This window comes from Diabrotica virgifera, chromosome 1 (genome assembly GCF_917563875.1).
Source record: "Diabrotica virgifera virgifera chromosome 1, PGI_DIABVI_V3a".
Classification (NCBI taxonomy): domain Eukaryota; kingdom Metazoa; phylum Arthropoda; class Insecta; order Coleoptera; family Chrysomelidae; genus Diabrotica; species Diabrotica virgifera.
The window spans coordinates 188,696,210-188,717,105 of NC_065443.1; the positions used below are offsets into that span (position 1 = coordinate 188,696,210).

Below are 20,896 nucleotides of genomic sequence, written 5' to 3' on the forward strand. Positions count from 1 at the left end.
TGAAAAATAGAGTCCGAATTGCATTTCAAAATATTTCTTTACAAATGCTTAGTAATGTAAGCACCTCTTTCAATGACCACTTTCAAGTATGCATAGATGTTTTGGGAGGTCATTTTTAACACCTTACTTAAGTAAGATAAGTTAAAATTACTGTTGTTTTTTATTTTTTTATGTGTTGTTATTTTTTTTTAAATTTTCCGTCGGTTATTTTTTATTTTATTTGAAATAAATTGTTTTCTTTTCTGTGTCGTTATTTCGTTACTGAATTAATAAACAATAATGTCAAGCTGTCAGTTTCTGACAAATCAATCATGGCCAACTCACAATAATTATTGGTAAACGTTAAAATATCTACCAAATTAATACTTTGATGGAAAAATAAAAATATCTAGAAAACTGATAACTTTAGGTATAGGGAGTACTTCATAAAATTTGAAGTACGATATTAGTACTTTTTAATAGTGATATAAAATACAGGGTGTTCTATTTAAAATTACCAAGAAAATAATGTACTTGCATTTTGACTTACCCTGTATTTGATTTAACGAATATTATGAAAACGAATATGTTTTATAATTTTTAAAAATTATTATAAAACTATGGTTGTAATAGATCAATGTTCCTATACTCCTTTTTAATTAAACAGGGAGTTAAACTTGATACGATTTTCAGGTAATATTGGTTATAACTTTTTAAATACCCGGTATAACATAATAAAACTTTACACTGTTGAGATGTGGAAGTGAAGCAGATTTCAAATTTAAAATAAAATACAGGGTGCTCCATTAAAAAAAACATAAGTTTGGTCTGCCACCATCTCATGGAACACCCTGTAAGATTGTAACTAATTTTAAAATGTGGAGTTTTAAGCTGCCTACAATTTTTGCCAATAACTTTTTTTTGTAATTTTTACTATAACAGATCTACTGAGCTTCCTCGCACTAATCAATCACCCTGTATATGTCTACTCTTAGTATACGTTCGTTGTAATATATCCAATTTTTTACTTTGTTGATACTATCCTTCTTAATCAGGCACGCTACTCCTGCCTGAGCTCTCTTCGTTTCTTCCACTCCACTGTATATTAGTAACATTCCGTTTTCTAATATTATTGATCCTCTTCCTTTTTTCTTTGTCTCTGTTATAGCTACTATTTCAATGTTCTTATCTCTAATTTCTTCCCCCAGTTCTATTTCTTTCCCATTTATACCTCTTACATTCCATGATGCCATTTTCAAAATTGTTCTGTTCTTTTCTATGTTTAAGTTGTACTTCAATTTGTTTTTCCTTACGTTTGTGTTATTATCTTTAAATCTGGTCATGTCCCTGTTCTTTGCCTGTTTTGTTTCTCGGTCCATCATTGTGTTTTCTACAGCTAGTTTTTTGAACAAGTTGGTTCTGTATTGTATGTTACTTTTTCTATCCGGCTTGTTTTTTGGTTCCATTTCCACTTAATGCCTTCAATAATTATGAATCCATATCCAATTTTTGTCCTTTTCCCATTAGTCTTTTCCTCTGCTGCTATCTTCCTAAGGTTTCTTTGTATTTCTATCTCTTTTAATGTTAGGTCACATTCTATATATACTCTATGTTGTTTATAGCTCATTAGTTTACCCTTGGCTTTCAGTATTTTCATTTTATCTTCGAATTTTTTACATTCTATAACACACATTGTTTCATTTATCTTTTGTACCCTATTTATTTCTGATTTTACTCCCATTTTTGCTTCTATGAAGTTCTCTATTTGCTCTGTTCCTATTGTGTCTAGTGGTAAGCCTCTCATTATTAGGTTATTTTTCTTCTTTTCTTTCTGACATGCTTCCAAGGTTATTTCTATTTTATCTATTTTTTGTTTCATCGTAGCCATTTCTTTCTTTAGATTTTCATTTTCTCTTATTATTTCTTTCATTTGCAATTTGTATTCATTATTTTCCTTCCTAATTTCTTTTAGTTCCTCAATCATATTACCCATTGTATTTTTTATATCTTCCAGGTCCTTGTTTTTCTTTTTGTTATCGCTTGCTAATTGTCTCATTAGTTCCATCATTTCGTTCTGGCTGCTGGTTTCATTCGTTGATGGTTTCGACCTGTCTGGTGTTCGGTTCACTTTTCTACTCCTGCTAAATATATCTGGCTCCTCTTTGCTTTTTCTTTTACCGTCCTCATTAATGCTATCATTACCATCCGCCATCTTTCTTCCTATTCAAATTATTAAAGTAGGTATGTATTTATAAATACAAATATTAAATCAAATTAAAACCTACTTGATTAAATCAAATTAATTAAATTTTTTACTTTAATTACAAAATATTTATATATTATTCAATTTTTTACTTTAATTATAAAACTATTTAAATACCATTTAATATCTTATTTATTTATTTATATCAACAATTAATGTTCACTTGAATAAATTAGATTTATCAACAATGTCTTCTTCTTATCTTCAATATCTTCTTATTCTTCGATATCTTCTTATTCTTCAATATCTTCTTATTCTTCAATATCTTCTTGTTTTCGTTCAGAAAGCCGACTCTGTATTTTTCGATAGATAGATACCGAAGTACCTTAATTATAATTAAATCAATTTATTAGTAATTACCACTGCTGAAAGCAGCTTCGGCTAGTCCACCCATAGGACCTTGACTTCTTATCAGTGCCAAAAAACTTGACTATGACTGTAATTATTTTACTGTTAGTAGTTAAAATATAATTTTATTAAAACTAGGCTAGATTAATAATGTATGGATCTTACTTTCAATATTCTTTTTAAATTTACACTGTAAATTTCTTAACTCACTTATTTACACTTTGCAAATAATTTGGTGATTTTTCTGCTCGCAAAGCTTCCGTATTTGAAGTTTTTTTGCGGAGCGGATTTAAATCGACCTCACTGTCTCTTTCCGCATAAAATTTTAAATTCGAAAAAAAATGTTATAAATCACAACAGAACATAATTTAAAACATGTATCAAAGATAAAAAAGTTGTTTTTGTGTTCCATTTGGCCCCTAAAGACGATTATAAATTCAAATTAAAGCAGCTATCCCAAAACGCGTCGTGACGTCATATAATTATATGTTTACATTCTGCACCAACAAAGTAAACAAAATTGTATATAATTTTAAATTAGACATTGTAAACGTCAGTAGAAAATACAGTTATGTGATGTCACTAGTTTTTGGGCCGTTTGAACTATTCATAGAAAACTTGCACTTTTACAAAATGGTTTTATTTTCCATAGTAAACCTTCTTTCCTTTCCTTCAAAACCCGTATCAAACTCCAATCTCAACAAACTGGTATATATTATTACAATGACATACGATAAATGTCGTTAGAATATAAATATTTTTCCTTTATTCCGCGATGATGAGCTGGCCAAATACCCAAGTAGGTGGAGGCCAATAAAGTAAAGAAGGAGACGAGAAATATACCTAAATATAACCATATAGTTAAACTAGGTGACGTCACAGATCTCTACTGTTTCTCAACTATTTCAATATCGCAGAAGATTTTAAATTTGTATTTTGGAAATCTCATTGTTAAACAAAACTGAACATATTATTATGTATTAAAGAAATGTGTAAGTTCCGTATTGAATGTATATTTTTTTCGGCAAGTACCCAAGTCTAAGTATTCAAGCTAAATAACGGGAAAATGATGCATTTTATAACATAAACTTATTAAACATTTGTCAAAGTACTTGGAAATATATATCAAATGAGCCCCCGAACAAGTTGGTAGCATTAAAATGTATGCCCCAAAAATTTTTTAAAATCTATCTTTTAAAATTTTTTCCAAAAAATGTTATTGTTTTTTTTTAATAACTGCATTAATTTTTACGATATCAGGTTCACCTAAAAACCATTTGAAAGTTAATTCCAAGGGCTATTAAAAAAACACGTTGAATTTAATCTTTTAACCCCTTACTTTTTTAAAAATAAAATGTTAAATGGCCCCAGTTACATGGTTCTCGCAGCAAAATTTAAGCTTTAAACGTTTCTATCTCGGTTGTTTTTTACCCTACAGAAATAGTAAGAAATGTTAAAATATTTGATACAGAAAAAACTAAAATTTAGTTATATATAATTTTTTACCTATATTAAGTATTTTTCGAGTTATTATCAAAAGAAAATGAAAATTACGATAGTTTTAAAAATTCTGATTTTTTAACACATTAAATGCTGCGCCCTAACCTGGGGTTTTTCACTGCGCCAATCGCTTACGGAGGTGCAGAGCGTAAGTTTACTTATGACGTCCAAAAACGTCACCGGCGCTAGACAATGGCAAAGTATGACGTTAATTAACGTCATTGGCACTGAATGGATTAAATTATATCTTTTTTTCAAAAATATGCATTCTAAACCGGTGAAAATTGTTGAAATCATTACTTATGCTTATATAAAGAAATTTTTGTAAAGATTACTATACATTTTAATTTTTGTGGAAATGACGTATGTTTTATTTTCACCTTTTCCTAAAAAATTCGAAAGGGTTCTCTTATTTTCATCATAACTTGCTTAATTTTGATGCTATTAACTTCTGAAGCTCGTTTTGATAGGCATTCCGAAGTACTTTGACAAGTGTTTTGTAGGTATATTTTATAAAATGCATAGTTTTCTATTTATTTAAGATTAAATTCTTAGATTTGAGTACTCGTCAAAAAAATATACATTCAATTACGCATAACTCACTTTGAACTAACAGTAGTTTAGTTCTTTAAGTGAGGAGTGTATTCACTTTTTTATTATCTTAAATTTTGATAATAATAACTGTTTTGTACTTTTTTGTAGTTTTTGAATTATACGTGAAAAACAGCTTTAAAACGTGCATTTTTACGAAGAAATAAAATGTTTGATCTTTAATAACTCAAAAAGTATTGATTTATATTAATAACTTTATATAACAAATAGACCAGGGTAGAAAAATAAAAACGGGAAAAAAATCAATACAGGTATTTGAAGGTGCTAAATCGTAGGGAGTATATAGTTAATTAAAAATACATACAGAGGTACTCGTAAATCGACCTCATTTTTTTATAAAAAAATGCCAAAGTCAGAAAATATTGTTTTTTGCCTATAGCATTTTTAGTATCATATTTACAGCAAAAGTTGTATTATGAAAGTTGTGTATCACAAAAAAACGATTAATTTAAATTTTTACAAGTTAAAATCCATCAAGAATTAACCGAGATAATTGCAAAAAAACACGTTTTTTGCACTATTTTGGAAATGTTAATAACTTTTACTAAATAGGTTGTAAGGACCTTATTGTACCTTGATCATAAGGTAATTAAGTGCCTTTATTAGTTTACAAAATCTCAAGAAGATCTGTTTGTTAGTTTACAAGTTATGTTAAATGTTTATCCCAGACATCGAATGTTTAAACAATCATTGTTGCCCAAGGAGTGTTTTCAGAGCTTTTTGGCAAAGTGCAATGACTAGTTAAAGACTCAAAGTAATAAGAAAATTAAAAAAATAATGTATTTGTTTTTTAAATGTTGTTAAACAAGTCGATAAAAGAATGGTAAGTTTTTTCTTAATAAACAATTAGAATATCTTTGCCATTTTTTCTGATAAATAATTATAATTGGTTGTGTCAAAAATCTGGTAAAAAAATGCACATTAAAATGAAAAAAATAACTTTCTAGGACCAATAATAGCCAAGTTATACTTTTTTTTTTGAAAAATCACATCTCTATTGTTTATAAATATTAAGAGTTGAAATTTTTACAGTATGGTAATAAATATCTATATTTTATATGACAATTAATAAGTACCAAATATCTTCTATTTAAAACGAGTAATAACCCTGTAAAATCAAGTTACTCACGCTGACTGAGCTGGAACCGTGTGATATGGAAGAATGTCGGAGTTCAGTTTCTCTAGTCGAGATTTTGCTATAGAAAGTTCAATTTGGAGCGCTTGAAAAATTTTATAATATCTCAGCTTCCAGAGAACGTAGAGCCTTCAATTTTTTTTTAAATTGGGGTAACTCGACGAAAGAATAACAACTAGCTAATTTTCATTGACCGGAAAAATCGGAAAATTCTGGAAAATGGATTTTTTTATTCAACATTCTATTTACAACGTTAACAGTAATATATTTTGATAAACATTTTCATAAAATATTATAAATTTGTGAATAAATATTAAAATATAATTATGGTATGTACCTATATATTTATTTATATACAGGGTTGTTCATTTTATTCGCCTCAGTGTTTGTACGGAAAACGACTTGATTTAAAAAAAATTCTTCATAGAAATATACAAAGCCATTAACACTACAATATAAAAATAATATGAATTATACAGGGTGCTTCAAAAAAGAGTGGTATGTCAAAGATATATTTTTTATGTAACACCCTACACCTGATGAAATTTTTGAATTGCTCAAATTGAAACAATATGCTAGCTGCTAGCTAGACTATACCTAAGTACAGGGTGTTTTAATTCATTTAAATTTTTAGAAAAATGTAAAATTTTAGAAAAAAATAAATATTTACGAATCTAAGAATCGTTGACAATTTTTTCTTGGATCTTCATAATAGACTATTTCGCATATTTAAACAGATGTTTATTGTAACAAAATTTATAATTACTTAGGTCCAATTTCACCAACAACAAATAAATCAATGAATGCTATTCGTCCAATAAAATGTATTAGATGTTTAAGTTTATATTTTGTTTCAATTAGTCCTGTCGCCAGGGGGGGTACAACGGCCTCCTTAATTCAGATGGACTTACCCAAGTTTTTTTTATATATTTTGACCCGCAGAATACGAATTTTTTGGGTAACAGTTGATCCGGATGTCGATAAGATTGTTATAGACAAAGAACTTGAGGAATTACATAATAGCGATTTCTCGCAAAACGAAATATCTTTTTGTATTTTTTGGGTCATTTTAAGCAAAAAATATTCCTACAAGTTTTTTCGTAGAATGCATAGTTTTCGAGATAACCGCGGTTGAACTTTCAAAAAATCGAAAAATTGTAATTTTTGAACCCGAATAACTTTTGATTAAAAAATAAAGTAGCAATTCTGCTTACCGCATTTGAAAGTTTAAGTCAAATTATATCGGTTTTGATTATTTGCATTGCTACAAATTTATTATTTTATTGTTAAACAAAGTTATAAACACCTAGTATGTGAGTGATGTTTTCAATGATTTCTCATTTAAAATCGAACGAGTAGGTAGAGTAGCTATAAGTGCAAGCGAGGCAAATTCTACGTAGCATGCGTTAAAACGCATGTATTAGGTACGGGAAACACTATGTATTTATAGATTTGTTTAACAATAAAAAAATTAATTTTTAGCAATTCAAATAATCAAAACCGATATAAGTTGACTTAAACTTTCAAATGCGGTAAGCAGAATTGCTACTTTATTTTTTAATCAAAAGTTATTCGGGTTCAAAAATTGCAATTTTTCGATTTTTTTTTAAGTTCAACCGCGGTTATCTCGAAAACTATGCATTCTACGAAAAAACTTGTAGGAATATTTTTTGCTTAAAATGACCCAAAAAATACAAAAAGATGTTTTGTTTTGCGAGAAATCGCTGTTATGTAATTCCTCAAGTTCTTTGTCTATAACAATCTTATCGACATCCGGATCAACTGTTACCCAAAAAATTCGTATTCTACGGGTCAAAATACAGTCGAACCCGCTTATTGGAATAGCCTTCGTGCCAAGCAAAAGTATTCCTATAACAGGGATATTCTAATAACCGATCATATGTGCATAGTAAAATCGTTCTGGTATAAAACCGGTATTCTAATAAGCGGGTTCGACTGTATATAAAAAAAACTTGGGTAAGTCCATCTGAATTAAAGAGGCCGTTGTACCCCCCCTGGCGACAGGACTAAATATAATTTTAATAATTTAAAGTGAAACTGGCGAATTTACTTTCTTCTAAATATTTACAGTCAGATTAACTTGCCAATTTAGTCAAAGAGTAAGTATTTTTTTGATAAATAAATAAAATAAGTCTTATTTGACGTTAGTAAAATGGAGATATGTCAGTTTATTGGTCGAATAACTTTAATCATAGAATAAACTACTATTCGTCGTTGGTGAAACCGGCCATTGATCGTACATTTTAAGATTTAAAAACTAATTGGAAACAAAAACATTCTCAAATTAAGAAAAAATGTATATGTATAGATTATAATTATTGATCTTCGTTAATTATACACAGTTTATGTACAGATTTATTAATTTCTTAAACATTATCCCTAATTTTTTTAAACAAATCTTCTTCAACTTCACTTTTGTCATCTATAATAACTGTCAAAAGGTTGTAGCATCTTTTTTCATCAGTATCATATTTGCAATTTATGCAAAGCTCGGTACAATTGATTTATTTTAAGAAATTATGGATAATGTGGAAGAAATTGATGAACCTGTACAAAAACTGTGTAGAATTAACGAAGATCAATAATTATAATCTATACATTTTTTTTTTCAATTTGAGAACGTTTTTGTTTTCAATTAATTTTTAAACCTGAAATTGTACGATCATGTAATTATAAATTTTGTTACAATAAAAATCTGCTTAAATATGCTAAATAGTCTATTATGAAGATCCAAAAAAAATTTGTCACCGATTCTTAGATTCGTAAATACCTGTTTATTTTTTTTTCTAAAACATTACATTTTTTTTAAATTGAAATAAATCAAAACACCCTGCACTTAGGTATAGTCTAGCTTATTGTTTAAGGGCAAATTCAAAAATTTCATCAGGTGTAGGGTGTTCCATAGAAAATATGTCTTTGATATACCACTCTTTTTTAAAGCACCCTGTATAATTCATATTATTTTTAAATTGTAGTGTTAATGGCCCTGTATATTTCTATGAAGAATTTTTTTTAAATCAATTCATTTTCCGTACAGACACCGAGGCGAATAAAATGAACAACCCTGTATACATACTATAATTATATTTTAATATTTATTCACAAATTTATAATTTTTTATGAAAATATTTATCAAAATGTATTAGTGTTAACGTTGTAAATGAATGTTGAATAAAAAATACATTTTCCAGAATTTTCCGATTTTTTCGGCCAATGAAAATTAGCTAGTTGGTATACTTTCGTCGAGTTACCCCAAAAAAAATTAAAGGCTCTACGTTGTCTGGAAGGTGAAATATTGTAAAAATTTTCAAGCGCTCCAAATTGAACTTTTTATAGCAAAATCTCAACGCGAGAAACTGGACTCCGACATTCTTCCATATCACACGGTCCCAGCTCAGTCAGCGTGAGTAACTTGACTTTAAAGGGTTATTACTCGTTTTATATAGAAGATAGTTCGTACTTATCAATTGTCATAAAATATAGATATTTATTACCATGCTCTAAAAATTTCAACTCTTAATATTTATAAACAATAGAGATGTGATTTTTCAAAAAAAAAAGTATAACTTGGCTATTATAGGTCCTAGAAAGTTTTTTTTTCATTTTAATGTACATTTTTTTACCAGCTTTTTGACACATCCAATTATAATTATTTATCAGAAAAAATGACAAAGATATTCTAATTGTTTATAAGGAAAAAACTTACCATTTTTTTATCGACTTGTTTAACAACATTTAAAAAATAAATATATTATTTTTTTTAACTTACTTAGTACTTTGAGTTTTTAAGTAGTCATTGCAGTTTGCCAAAAAGCTCTGAAAACACTCCTTGGGCAGCAATGATTGTTTAAATATTCGATGTCTGGGATAAACATTTAATATAACTTGTAAACTAACAAACAGATCTTCTTGAGATTTTGTAAACTATGCTAAACTAATATTTTCTGACTTTGGTCTTTGTTTATAAAAAAATGAGGTCGATTTACGAGTACCTCTGTATGTATTATTAATAAACTATATCCCCCTACGATTTAGCACCTTCAAATATCTGTATTGATTTTTACCCTGAAATCGCTCATATTTATTTTTCTACCCTGGTGTATTGTGGAGAAACTCAAAACACAAAAACACATACTTAATATGTGTTTTTGTAGATACACATTAAAACTAGTTTTGGCCCTATAATGAGGTATGTTTTTGTTTATGTTTTCAGTTTTGTTGAATGTTTTTGTTTTTAATTAATTTTTAAATCTAAAAATGTACGATTAAATAATTATAAATATTATTACAATAAATATCTGTTCCAATATGCTGAATAGTCTATTATAAAGATCCAAGAAAAAATTTGTCACGGATTCTTAGATTCGTAGATATTAATTTTTTTTTCTTAAACCTTACATTCTTATAAAAATTGAAATAAATCAAAACACCATGTATTTACGTGTAGGAAACCCTTATAAAAATATAGCTTATTTTTTAAGGAAAATTCAAAAATGGCTCACGAGTAGGGTGTTCCATAAGAGAAAATATAACTTTAATATACCCCTCTTTTTTGAAGCACCCTGTATAATTTTCATTAGTTTTAGATTGTAGTGTTAATTGCCCTGTAAATTGCTGTCAAGAATATTTTTTTAAATATCAAGTCGTTTTCCGTACAGAGACCGAGGCAAATACGATGAACCACCCTGTATATATATATAAAGATATATATACTGTACATTTATTATTTATTTACAAATTTATATGTTATGAAAATATTTATTGAAATATATTAGTGTTAACGTTGTAAATGAATGTTGAATAAAAAAGTCCATTTTCCAGAATTTCCCGATTTTTCCGGTGAATGGAAATTAGCTAGTCGTTATTATTTCGTCCAGTTACCCCAATTTAAAAAAAAAATGAAAGCTCTACGTTCTCTGGAAGCGGAGTTATTGTAAAAATTTTCAAGTGCTCCAATTTGAACTTTCAATACCAAAATCTCGAAGCGCGAAAGCGGACTCAGAGATCCTTCCCCCATCACACGGTCCCAGTTAAGTCAGCTCGAGTACCTTCATTTTAAAGGGTTATTACTCATTTTAAATACAAGATATACTGTAGTTATTAATTGCAATGTAATATATAGATGTCTATTATGATTTTTTGCAAATTTCGACTCTTAATATTTATAAACAATACTGATATGATTTTTCAAAAAAAAAAAAGTATAAGTTGGGTATTATTGGTCATAGAAAGTTTATTTTTTGTTTTTAATGTGTGTTTTTTTACCACTTTTCTGATATAACTAATTATAATTATTTGTCGTGAAAAATAACAAAGTTATTCTAAATGTTTATAAGGAAAAAACTCGCTATTTATTAAACGACTTGTTTAAGAGCATTTAAATAATAAATGTATCATTTTTTTTTAATTTATTAGTAGTTTGAGTCTTTAAAAACTCATTCCACTTGGCTAAAAAGCTCTAAAAATACCCCTTGGGCAACAATAGATGTTTAAACATTCAATGTTTTGGATAAACAATTAACGTAACTCGTAAACTAACAAAACGATCTTCTTGATACTTTGCACTCTAGTAAGGGCACATAATATCCTCATAATTAAGGTACAATATGTTCCTTAGGTCATATTTAGTAAAAGTTATTAACATTTACAAAATAGTGCAAAAAATGTGGTTTTTTGCAATTATCTCGGTTAATTATTTATCGATTTTAACTAATCAAAATTAAAATTAATTGTTTTTTTATGATACACAACTTTCATAATACAACTTTTGCTGTAAACATGATACAAAAAATGCTACAGGCAAAAAACCATATTTTCTGATTTTAGCCTTTGTTTATAAAAAACTGAGGTTGATTTGCGAGTACCTCTGTATGTATTTTTAATTAACTATGTCCCCCCTACGATTTAGCACCTTCAAATACCTGTATTGATTTTTACCCTGAAATCGCTCATTTTTATTTATCTGCCCTGGCGTAAAATGTTGCTTAGAATTTGTCTCTCTATCGATTTATAGTATTAATTTTAATAAAATAATTTTCACCCCCGAGAAGGGGTGGCATCCACCCCCAGGGTAATAGCGCAAGTTGGCATCATAGTCCAGGGCGCATCTGTTTTGAGATGGACGTTGAGAGGTGACTCAAATTTTTTTGCAGAAGTTACTTGAAAATAAATCAAATAATAATATTTGAGTTATCCTCCCTCTCAAAAAGGTCCGGAACATTGTTTAAATAATCAAAATGTCAAAAATTGAAGGAAAAATTCGATTTTTTTCTTGGTTTTTTGATTATAACTTTAAAAATATTCATTTCCGAGAAAAGTTGTACTGGCATAAAGGTTGCGTAATTAAATTTCCTACAATATAGAATTGGTTAAAAATTTCAAAAATAGTCACCCTAGTTGCAAAATAGCAATAATTGCGAAAAAAACATACAAAATCAAGTATTCGCATTTTACGTTTTTCAACCATTAATGCTACACTTAGGGCCTTTATATTTCACCCAGAAAAACCTTATGATACAGTAAAACAATACTGTAAATTTCATTAAGATCGGTTCTACAGATTTTGCAAAATAAATTTTGCAATTCAGCTTTCGCAAAAAAAATTCATTTTTTCAAAATGTTACAGGACTGAAAATAAAGCAGATAGCAAGTTGAAAATTTTTTTGCTTATAGAGGTGTACTGTACCTTTCATTTGCAATTTTCAAAATTAAAATCGATTAATTACCACGGCGTCAGAAAATTTTTGAAATAAACAATAATTTTTGGTGCTACGCGCAGGACAGCGGTGTTCGATTCACACAAGTTAATTTCCACCAAAATTTCTTCCAATCTTTATCTAATATATCATTTTCTTACTCTATATTTTGTTGTATTTTAATATTTTAATTCCACAAAAATCAAACTAATTTTATTATTGTTTATGAAATATTGTTTAAACAATTGCATATGTTTAAAAATAATAAACTTTTATTATTTAAGTTAAAATATATGAACAAAGAAAGTTTTTGCTAATAAAAGTGTTATTTCAAAGGATAGAGTATGTGTTTTTAATTTTGCAATAAACAAATTTATTTATTTATATCGAAATGTAATAAAAATTAAAATGTATCAATCATTATCAAAGGTCATTGGAATGCCCAATCAGAGCAAACTATCCGCTGTCCTGCGCGTAGCACCAATAATTAATGTTTATTTAAAAAAATTCCTGACACCGTGGTAGTTAATCGATTTTAATTTTGCAAAATTGCAAATGAAAGGTACAGTACACTTCTATATGCCAAAAAATTTTCAACTTGCTATCTGCTTTATTTTCAGTCCTGTAACATTTTGAAAAAATGAATTTTTTTTACGAAAGCTGGATTGCAAAATATATTTTGCAAAATCTATTAAACCGATCTTAATGAAATTTACAGTATTGTTTTACTGTATCATAGAGTTTTTCAAGGTGAAACATGAAGGTCCTAAGTGCAGAATAAATGGTTGAAAAACGTAAAATGCGAATACTTGTTTTTGTATGTTTTTTTCACAATTATTGCTATTTTGCAACAGGGGTGACTATTTTTTAAATTTTTAACCAATTTTATATTGTAGGAAATTTAATTACGCAACTTTTATGTCAGTACAACTTTTCTCGTAAATGAATACTTTTAAAGTTATAATCAAAAAACCAAGAAAAAAATCGAATTTTTCCTTAATTTTTTGACATTTTGATTATTTAAACAATGTTCCGGACCTTTTTGAGAGGGAGGATAACTCAAATAATATTATTTCATTTATTTTCAAGCAATTTCTGCAAAAAAATTTGAGTCACCTCTCAACGTCCAAATGTACTAATATTTTTACAGATGCGCCCTGGTCTATCATGTCACCTTCGTTCCTTGAGGTATCCTCTAACTACTTACCAGTTTTCATGAAAATCGATGAAGGTTCAACGAAATCGGACATGAAAACCTTCAGTGACTGCACTATAACAGATTAAAATAAAGACACATAATATTATGATACTATAAACAACCATTACAAAACTTTAAGTCCAATTAAAAACTTAAAAGTCCACTTTTAAACTTTAAAAAACAATTAAAATTTTAAAACATACTACTTACTCAGTATTTTGCTTTTATTAATCATTAAAACAATGTTGTTTTTTTTTTGTATTTGATATTATTAGTTTTGGAAAATAACTTAATTATATAATATTGGATGTCTTTAATTTAGATTATCATTTACTTAATTTGAATCATTTTTGCCCGAATTTTTTGTAATTAATCTTTGGAAAGGCAGTTCGGAACAACAAATGTATAAAAGCTTACTGTTGATCTTATTAAAAGTACCCCCATTCCTGTAGAGTTTTTAAAAAGACATGTTTTTTATTTGAATTTATATTGGTGATATTCCTTTATCGTAAAAGTTGCAATAAACAATTCACCAATGAATTCTTTTGATGAGATATATTTAGGTAGAGAATTTTTCATTTCTTGATAGCTTGTACAGCTGTTCGATTTTGCATTTGTTTCTGTACTTTTGTATTTTTGTTACCAGTTTCTTAATAATGAGGATTTTTTATTTTTAATGGTCTGTTACAGTACAGTTTTCCATTTTTCATGTGTCTTTATTCGCCTGCATTGTTGTTGATACCAGTTACTTAATAATGAGCGACTACTTATCTAAGTTTGTTTTAGGTATGAAATAGGAGATTTTTGTGTCAAATTGGGAAGTGTAACAGTAAGCAGTAATTTCAAAGGAATTTTAGTGGAAGTAGAATACAGACCTTGTGTAGTACCTGCTTTATGTTGGGATTTGATCAAAGAATTTTTACAAGGATTTTTGGGTTTATCAGCACCTGCCAATCCCCCAAACTATTTACAAAATAGAATGCAAGAAGTTTATTCACCAATAGATACCATACATCAATATTTAGATCATTTTACAATATTTAGGAAGTCTCCTGGAGTAGGCCTGAGACCTTAAAATCTGTTATCCTAGTTTATAGTTCTTATATTTAAGCCTATACATATGAACAATATTTTATATTATAATTTATGATCTATTTTTTGAATATAATATGAAGTATGACATAGTTATAGAAAATTATAAAACAAAAGCATTGACTTCAAAATAACTACCTATTGATATAAAGATAATGACGTTAATTTATTGGTTTATTAACAAATAGTAAATACCTAAATGTGCTAACACATACTAGAATATTTAATATTGTTCTTGTCAAATTAATTTCAACAACTGTTGCAAATATTTATATTTTGTATTTTAATAAAACATTTTTTAGGGAAGCCTGGCATTATTATCATTCTCTTTGCCTTAATCCCTATGCGGGGTCGGCTTCCCTAATTGGATTTCTCCATAAGTTTCTGCCTTAAGTCATATCAATATCAATTCTCTTAATCCCTATGCGGGGTCGGCTTCCCTAATTGGATTTCTCCATAAGTTTCTGCCTTAAGTCATATCAATATCAATTCTCTTTACCGACATGTCCTACCGATTATATTAGCTCACGAAGTAGCTAAACTCACGAAGATTAACTTGTAATCGGTAGGCTCATAGATACGATCATGCTTTTTTTATTAACTCCCAGTATATTTACAATCTGTCACATCATATAACATTAAAGGACAATAAGTAAATGATCGCCTGATATGGCAACAGATGATATCAGGCGAATTAGTAAAGACTGGCAACAATCAGCACAAAACCGTGAAGTGTGGAAACAATTGGGGGAGACCTATGTCCGGCAGTGGTCGTAAATTGGTTGGAGAATGATGATGATGAAGTAAATGATCGGATATGTACATTGGACATGTGAGAAATATTTCCAGTGAATTATTTCCTTTAATTAACCTATTTATTTCAAACCGTTGTTTGTTTGTTATTCCGAGTATACTTAGTTAAACCTGATTATCAGGTCCGTTGGTTTAAATTTTTTTAAGAGGCGCACTTCACCTATATTTTTAAATAGATTACTCGCGAGGGAATTCACATGCGTATTTAGATCATGCTTTTTGATTTTCCTTTTTACTAATAATTAACTATTTTTAATGGGAAATAAGCCACAATTTTACTAAAAAAATGATTTTATTAACGTTTCGACATCCAAATGGGATGCCGTTGTCAAAATACAAAAAATATTAATGAATTAAACAAAAATGTTGTTGCTTAGTAAAAAATTCTTCTAATAATTTATTTAATCGTGAGTCATTTATATCGGCAATTCAGACATATATTATACATTTTAAAAGGAGAAGACTTTAAGATGATATTGCTAATATTTATGAGTTGCGTTCCTGGGACAACTTTTTACTGTACCAAAGTCACGATCATTAGGTAGAAAATAGTGGAAAATACTGATAAATGGCAGTAAAACGGTTAGTATTAGCCAAGGTAGTGAGGAATGGATTGTAGTGTGGTTTTTATTTTGGCCCAGACATCCATCTGAGAACAGGTATAACTCTTTGACTGTGTTAGGTACGTAAGTACTTGTAAATATATTTTAGTAACATTGAGTTTGCTATTTTATTAGCAACACCTTCATGGTACAAGAACATAACGTTGAAAGCCCAGTCATGTAAAACTTCATGTCATGTACTTCAAAGCAATGCACCCATAACTGGCGAAGGCAAAATATATCTTGCATTGGCATGTGAGGTAGAGGTAGATTTTGCATGAAGTCGAAGGTTAACCCTAAAACGTGTAGCCACAGAAATCAGTCACTTATTTTAACTTGGTGTACAAATTTCGAGACCGTCGCTTGTATATCATTAGTTCAGCTGCTGTAATCATTTTTGCATTTTCATGGAGGGAAGAATGTTATTTCAATTTTACTTTGTCAACATTAGCGCGTGGAAAATGCGTTCCAAGATTGCAGCTTTAATTTTGAATATGTTGTCGAGATATTTGGCACACATATTCGTAAAATAGTAAAGAATGGCGGTACAGAGCCCAATTTGAGAAACATGTTAGTATGTGGAAAGGAAAGTATGTGGTAACATTATTCAGCCAACGGTAATCCACACAAAACCTCGTAGTTCCGTCTTTGGTCTTGACCAGGACATCGGAGAGACCCATGGGCTGTATAAGGTTGTATTACCCCGTATTTCTTCATTTCCTGAACAATCCTTTCAACTTCCTCTCACTTCGCCTGTGGTAATCGTCAAGCTGTTTGAGGAATTGGCTTAGCGTTACCAGTAAATAACAAAATCATTTTATCCACTTAACCACATAACCAATGTAGTGCAGTCACTGAAAGTTTTCACCTCCGATTTCGTTGAATCTTCATCGATTTTCATGAAAATTGGTGAGTAGTTAGAGAATACTTCAAGGAACAAAGGTGACATGATGCCAACTTGCGCTTTTACCCTAGGGGTGGATGCCACTCCTTCTCGAGGGTGAAAATTATTTTATTCAAAATAATACCATAAATCGATAGGGGGACAAATTCTAAGTAAAATTCGTTAGATAAAGTTATTACCATAAATCAATACTTTTTGAGTTATTAAAGATCAAAGATTGCCTTTTTTTTTAAAATGCGTGTTTTAAGGCTGTTTTTCACGTATAACTCAAAACTATAATCATTCACAAAATAGTTATTTATGAAACAGTTCGTGAAGTATGCTTTTTGCGAACACACGCGATTTTTAGAGCACGAGCGACAACGGAGCGAGTGCTAGTGCTATAAATCACGTAAGTTCGCAAAAAGTACTTCACGCGCAATTTCATACAATATTTTATCTACAATAAACAAATAAAAAAGCTGTAAGTCTTCGTCACTGGAATTCATTTCTATTCTACAATTTTTAGAACTTTGACATTTAAAAATTGTAACTACTTTCAAACCACAAAACTGTCAAAACTTTTGTTGTAAAATTCATTGCTCATATTGTCATCACCATGACCACGCGAAAGTTAAGGATTGTCACCATGACAACTCAAAAGTTAAAAACAGTGCCAAAAAGTAAATCCTATTTAAAATACATTGTTACTTCACGCACACTTTAAATCCTTCACGCACTGCTGTCTATAATGACAGTTTTCACAAACTAAAAACTTATACATAATATGACATAGAGTAGATAAAAGTTATTTTAACCCGCGAGTAGTCGCGTCGTTAGATAGAATCTAATAGACCGGGCAGTATCGTCGCCCCCGCTAGCGAAATTAGTCCGATTCGATCTTTTGCACAAACTTACTCAAAAAGAGGTTCTTATAACATATCTACAGGGTGCCGTGGTCTACAGGGTACGATTTTTTTTAAACAAATTCACAAAAATAATGTTTTCATTTCGAACAATTTTTTTAGATAATTTTTTTCTGAGCAAAAAAGATTTGTCATTTTTCTCTAAAATTGATTGTTGTCGAGTTATATGCGATTAAAAATTTGAAAAATGCGAAAATGGCCATTGTCAAGACTTAATAACTCGATTAAAAATTATTATTATGAAATTCAAAAAATGTCCAAATCAAGTTTCAAACCCCTTCCTCAAGGTCCTGAAGAGATGTTTGGCATTATTTTATTTCAAAGCTGCTATTTTTATAATGAACTATTTTAAATGGGAAATAGGCCACAATTTTACCAAAAAATGAATTTATTAACGTTTCGACGCCCAAGTCGGATGTCGTTGTCAAAATACAAAATAATACTAAATAAACAAAAATGTTGTTGCTTAGTAAAAAATTCTTCTAATAATTTATTCAGTCTGACTCATTTATATCGGCAATTTAGGCATGTATTATACATTTTAAAGTAGAAGGCTTTAAAATGATATTGCCAATATTGATGAGTTGCGTTCCTGGGACGACTTTACTAAAAGATAGTTCATTCGATTACATGAAATCAACCCCAACTCAAGAATATCCGCCACAAAAAATCATAGCATGTGATCTGTCTTTAAAAAGACAACCAAATGCAACGATGGCAGTAAAATTCTCGCGCTAGAGATTTCATAGTAAATCACGAGGGAAAACCAGGAAAAAACCTCGTGATACTATCCCGACATCGTAAGTATTTGGGCTTACATTTAGTTTACTCTCAAAACTAATACCAAATTCTGGCTTTAATGTATATATGCTATTTTAAATTATAAATAATATTAATAATACATAGATATTATATAAATAATACTAAAATATAAAATATGTACTAACTCGATATGTTAATGACTTACTAATCGTGGTATTTTCTTTCTATTGACTTACGCTTTTAGTATGGGTAACCACATCCTACTGCATTCTACCGAGGAATTTGCGACACAATTGTTTTCATTTAGCATAATTAGAGCCGCTTCTTTGATTTGTCTCTTTTTACTATCTGTTTCTTTCAGGACTATACTTGAATCTCTCCACTGAACTCTATGTTCATTATCCCATGCGTGTTGACATATTTGAGATCTATCAAATTCTCTATTTTTAATATAAGACTGATGTTCACTTATTCTAACGTCTAATGGTCTTGACGTTTCACCTAAATAAAATTGTTCGCATTTACAAGGTATTTTATAAATACAATTCTTTGTTCTTTCTTGTTCATTGTTGGGTTTAGTTTTAGATAGAATAGATCTCAATGTGTTTGTTGTTTTGAATGTTGTTGAAATGTTGAATTTATTTCCTATTGTTTTAAGTTTCTCTGATAGTTCTTTTATAATATATGGTATTGATATTTTCCTCATATTATTTCTTGTGGATGTTATAGGATCCTGTTCTACGTTGTTGTGTTCCATTCGATCCAATCTTGACAATTCCTTATTTATAAACGATAAAGGATAATTATTTTTTAATAAAACAGATGTTAACAAATGCATTTCTTCTAAAAATGAGTTTTTGTTATTTTTGATTATTAACAATTAGCGCTATATATGTTATAAGAACCTCTTTTTGAGTAAGTTTGTGCAAAAAAATCGAATCGGAATAATTTCACTAACGGGGGGTGACGGTACATCCTGGACTATAGCTCCTAATTGTTAATAATTAAAAATAGCAGCTTTGTAATAAAATAATGCCAAAAATCTCTTACCTTGAAGAAGGGGTTTGAAACTTGATTTGGACATTTTTTGAATTTCATAGTAATAATTGGGCGGCTGAAATGCAAAGTGGTCTAAGTCATACAAACCTGTTTCTGAGATAATTGATGTTTTTGATTTTTTGCAATAATTTTGTAATGACTGACTTTAGTTAAACAATTATTTTTTAGTTACTTTTGTACAATAATCTTTTATTTTTTAAAGCATATAACGTTTTTTTAGCGTGTTTTTCCTTAACGCTATAGCCAAAAAACTGACTTAGACCACTTTACCTTAAGTAAGTTTTAATACCAATTTTAATTAATTAGATGGGTAAAAGTGGTCTAAGTCAGGACTTAGACCACTTTACCGTAAAACGTGACTTAGATCACTTTGGCTTACATTAGTTGATACTTTTAGCTATCTGGGAAAATGAAAAATAAAAAAACTGGTAATAATAAAAAGTAGCTTACTTTATTACAGTTCAACTTGTATAAAAAGACATGATAGGCCTACATAAGATAAATGTTTTTTTTTAATCAATGTTTTCGTCTTGCTCTGGTTCAGCCACCTCTTCCAGAAGTCCAATGTCCTCAACATCATCACCTGTGATCAAGTTACGGTAGAACTCATGATGAACGGGTGGAATATAGTCCAAAAGGTCTAACATATCCGTTTTCTTCTCTTTAGTCACAGGACGGGGAGCATTGTACAAGTGACTTTGTTCAATCAACCCAACAGGTATTTGGTCATTGTTTCGATTTTTCTTTGTCTTTTGTTTCGACCAAGCGAGAGACACTGATTCAAACTGTACATCTTTCTGTAGAGTTTCCTTGTAGAAAAGGACAAAAGGATCTTCTCTGATAAATCTGATCCACTGGGTTTTCAGCCAGTTGAAGTTTCCTTTATCAACGTTCACTGACCGTTTAGTTACAGCATCAACTAACTCCGTGGTGGAATAGAAGTCCTCTCTGTCCATTTTTGTTAAGTGAAACGGATTCTTACTTCGGCATTTCAGGATGGCCTCATTC

At 29.4% G+C, this 20,896-nt stretch overlaps 1 protein-coding gene across 1 annotated transcript in view; it reads left to right on the forward strand.

Moving 5' to 3' along the window:
- Positions 1 to 15,149, forward strand: part of LOC114336871 (mediator of RNA polymerase II transcription subunit 20) — a 28,646-nt gene extending 13,497 nt beyond the window's left edge. The window contains exon 2 of the mRNA XM_028287262.2: positions 14,538 to 15,149. Within this exon, the coding sequence (XP_028143063.1) occupies positions 14,538 to 14,826 (289 nt within the window). The 3' untranslated portion in view covers positions 14,827 to 15,149. The remainder of the gene's footprint in view (positions 1 to 14,537) is intronic.
- The last annotated feature ends 5,747 nt before the right edge of the window (positions 15,150 to 20,896 follow it).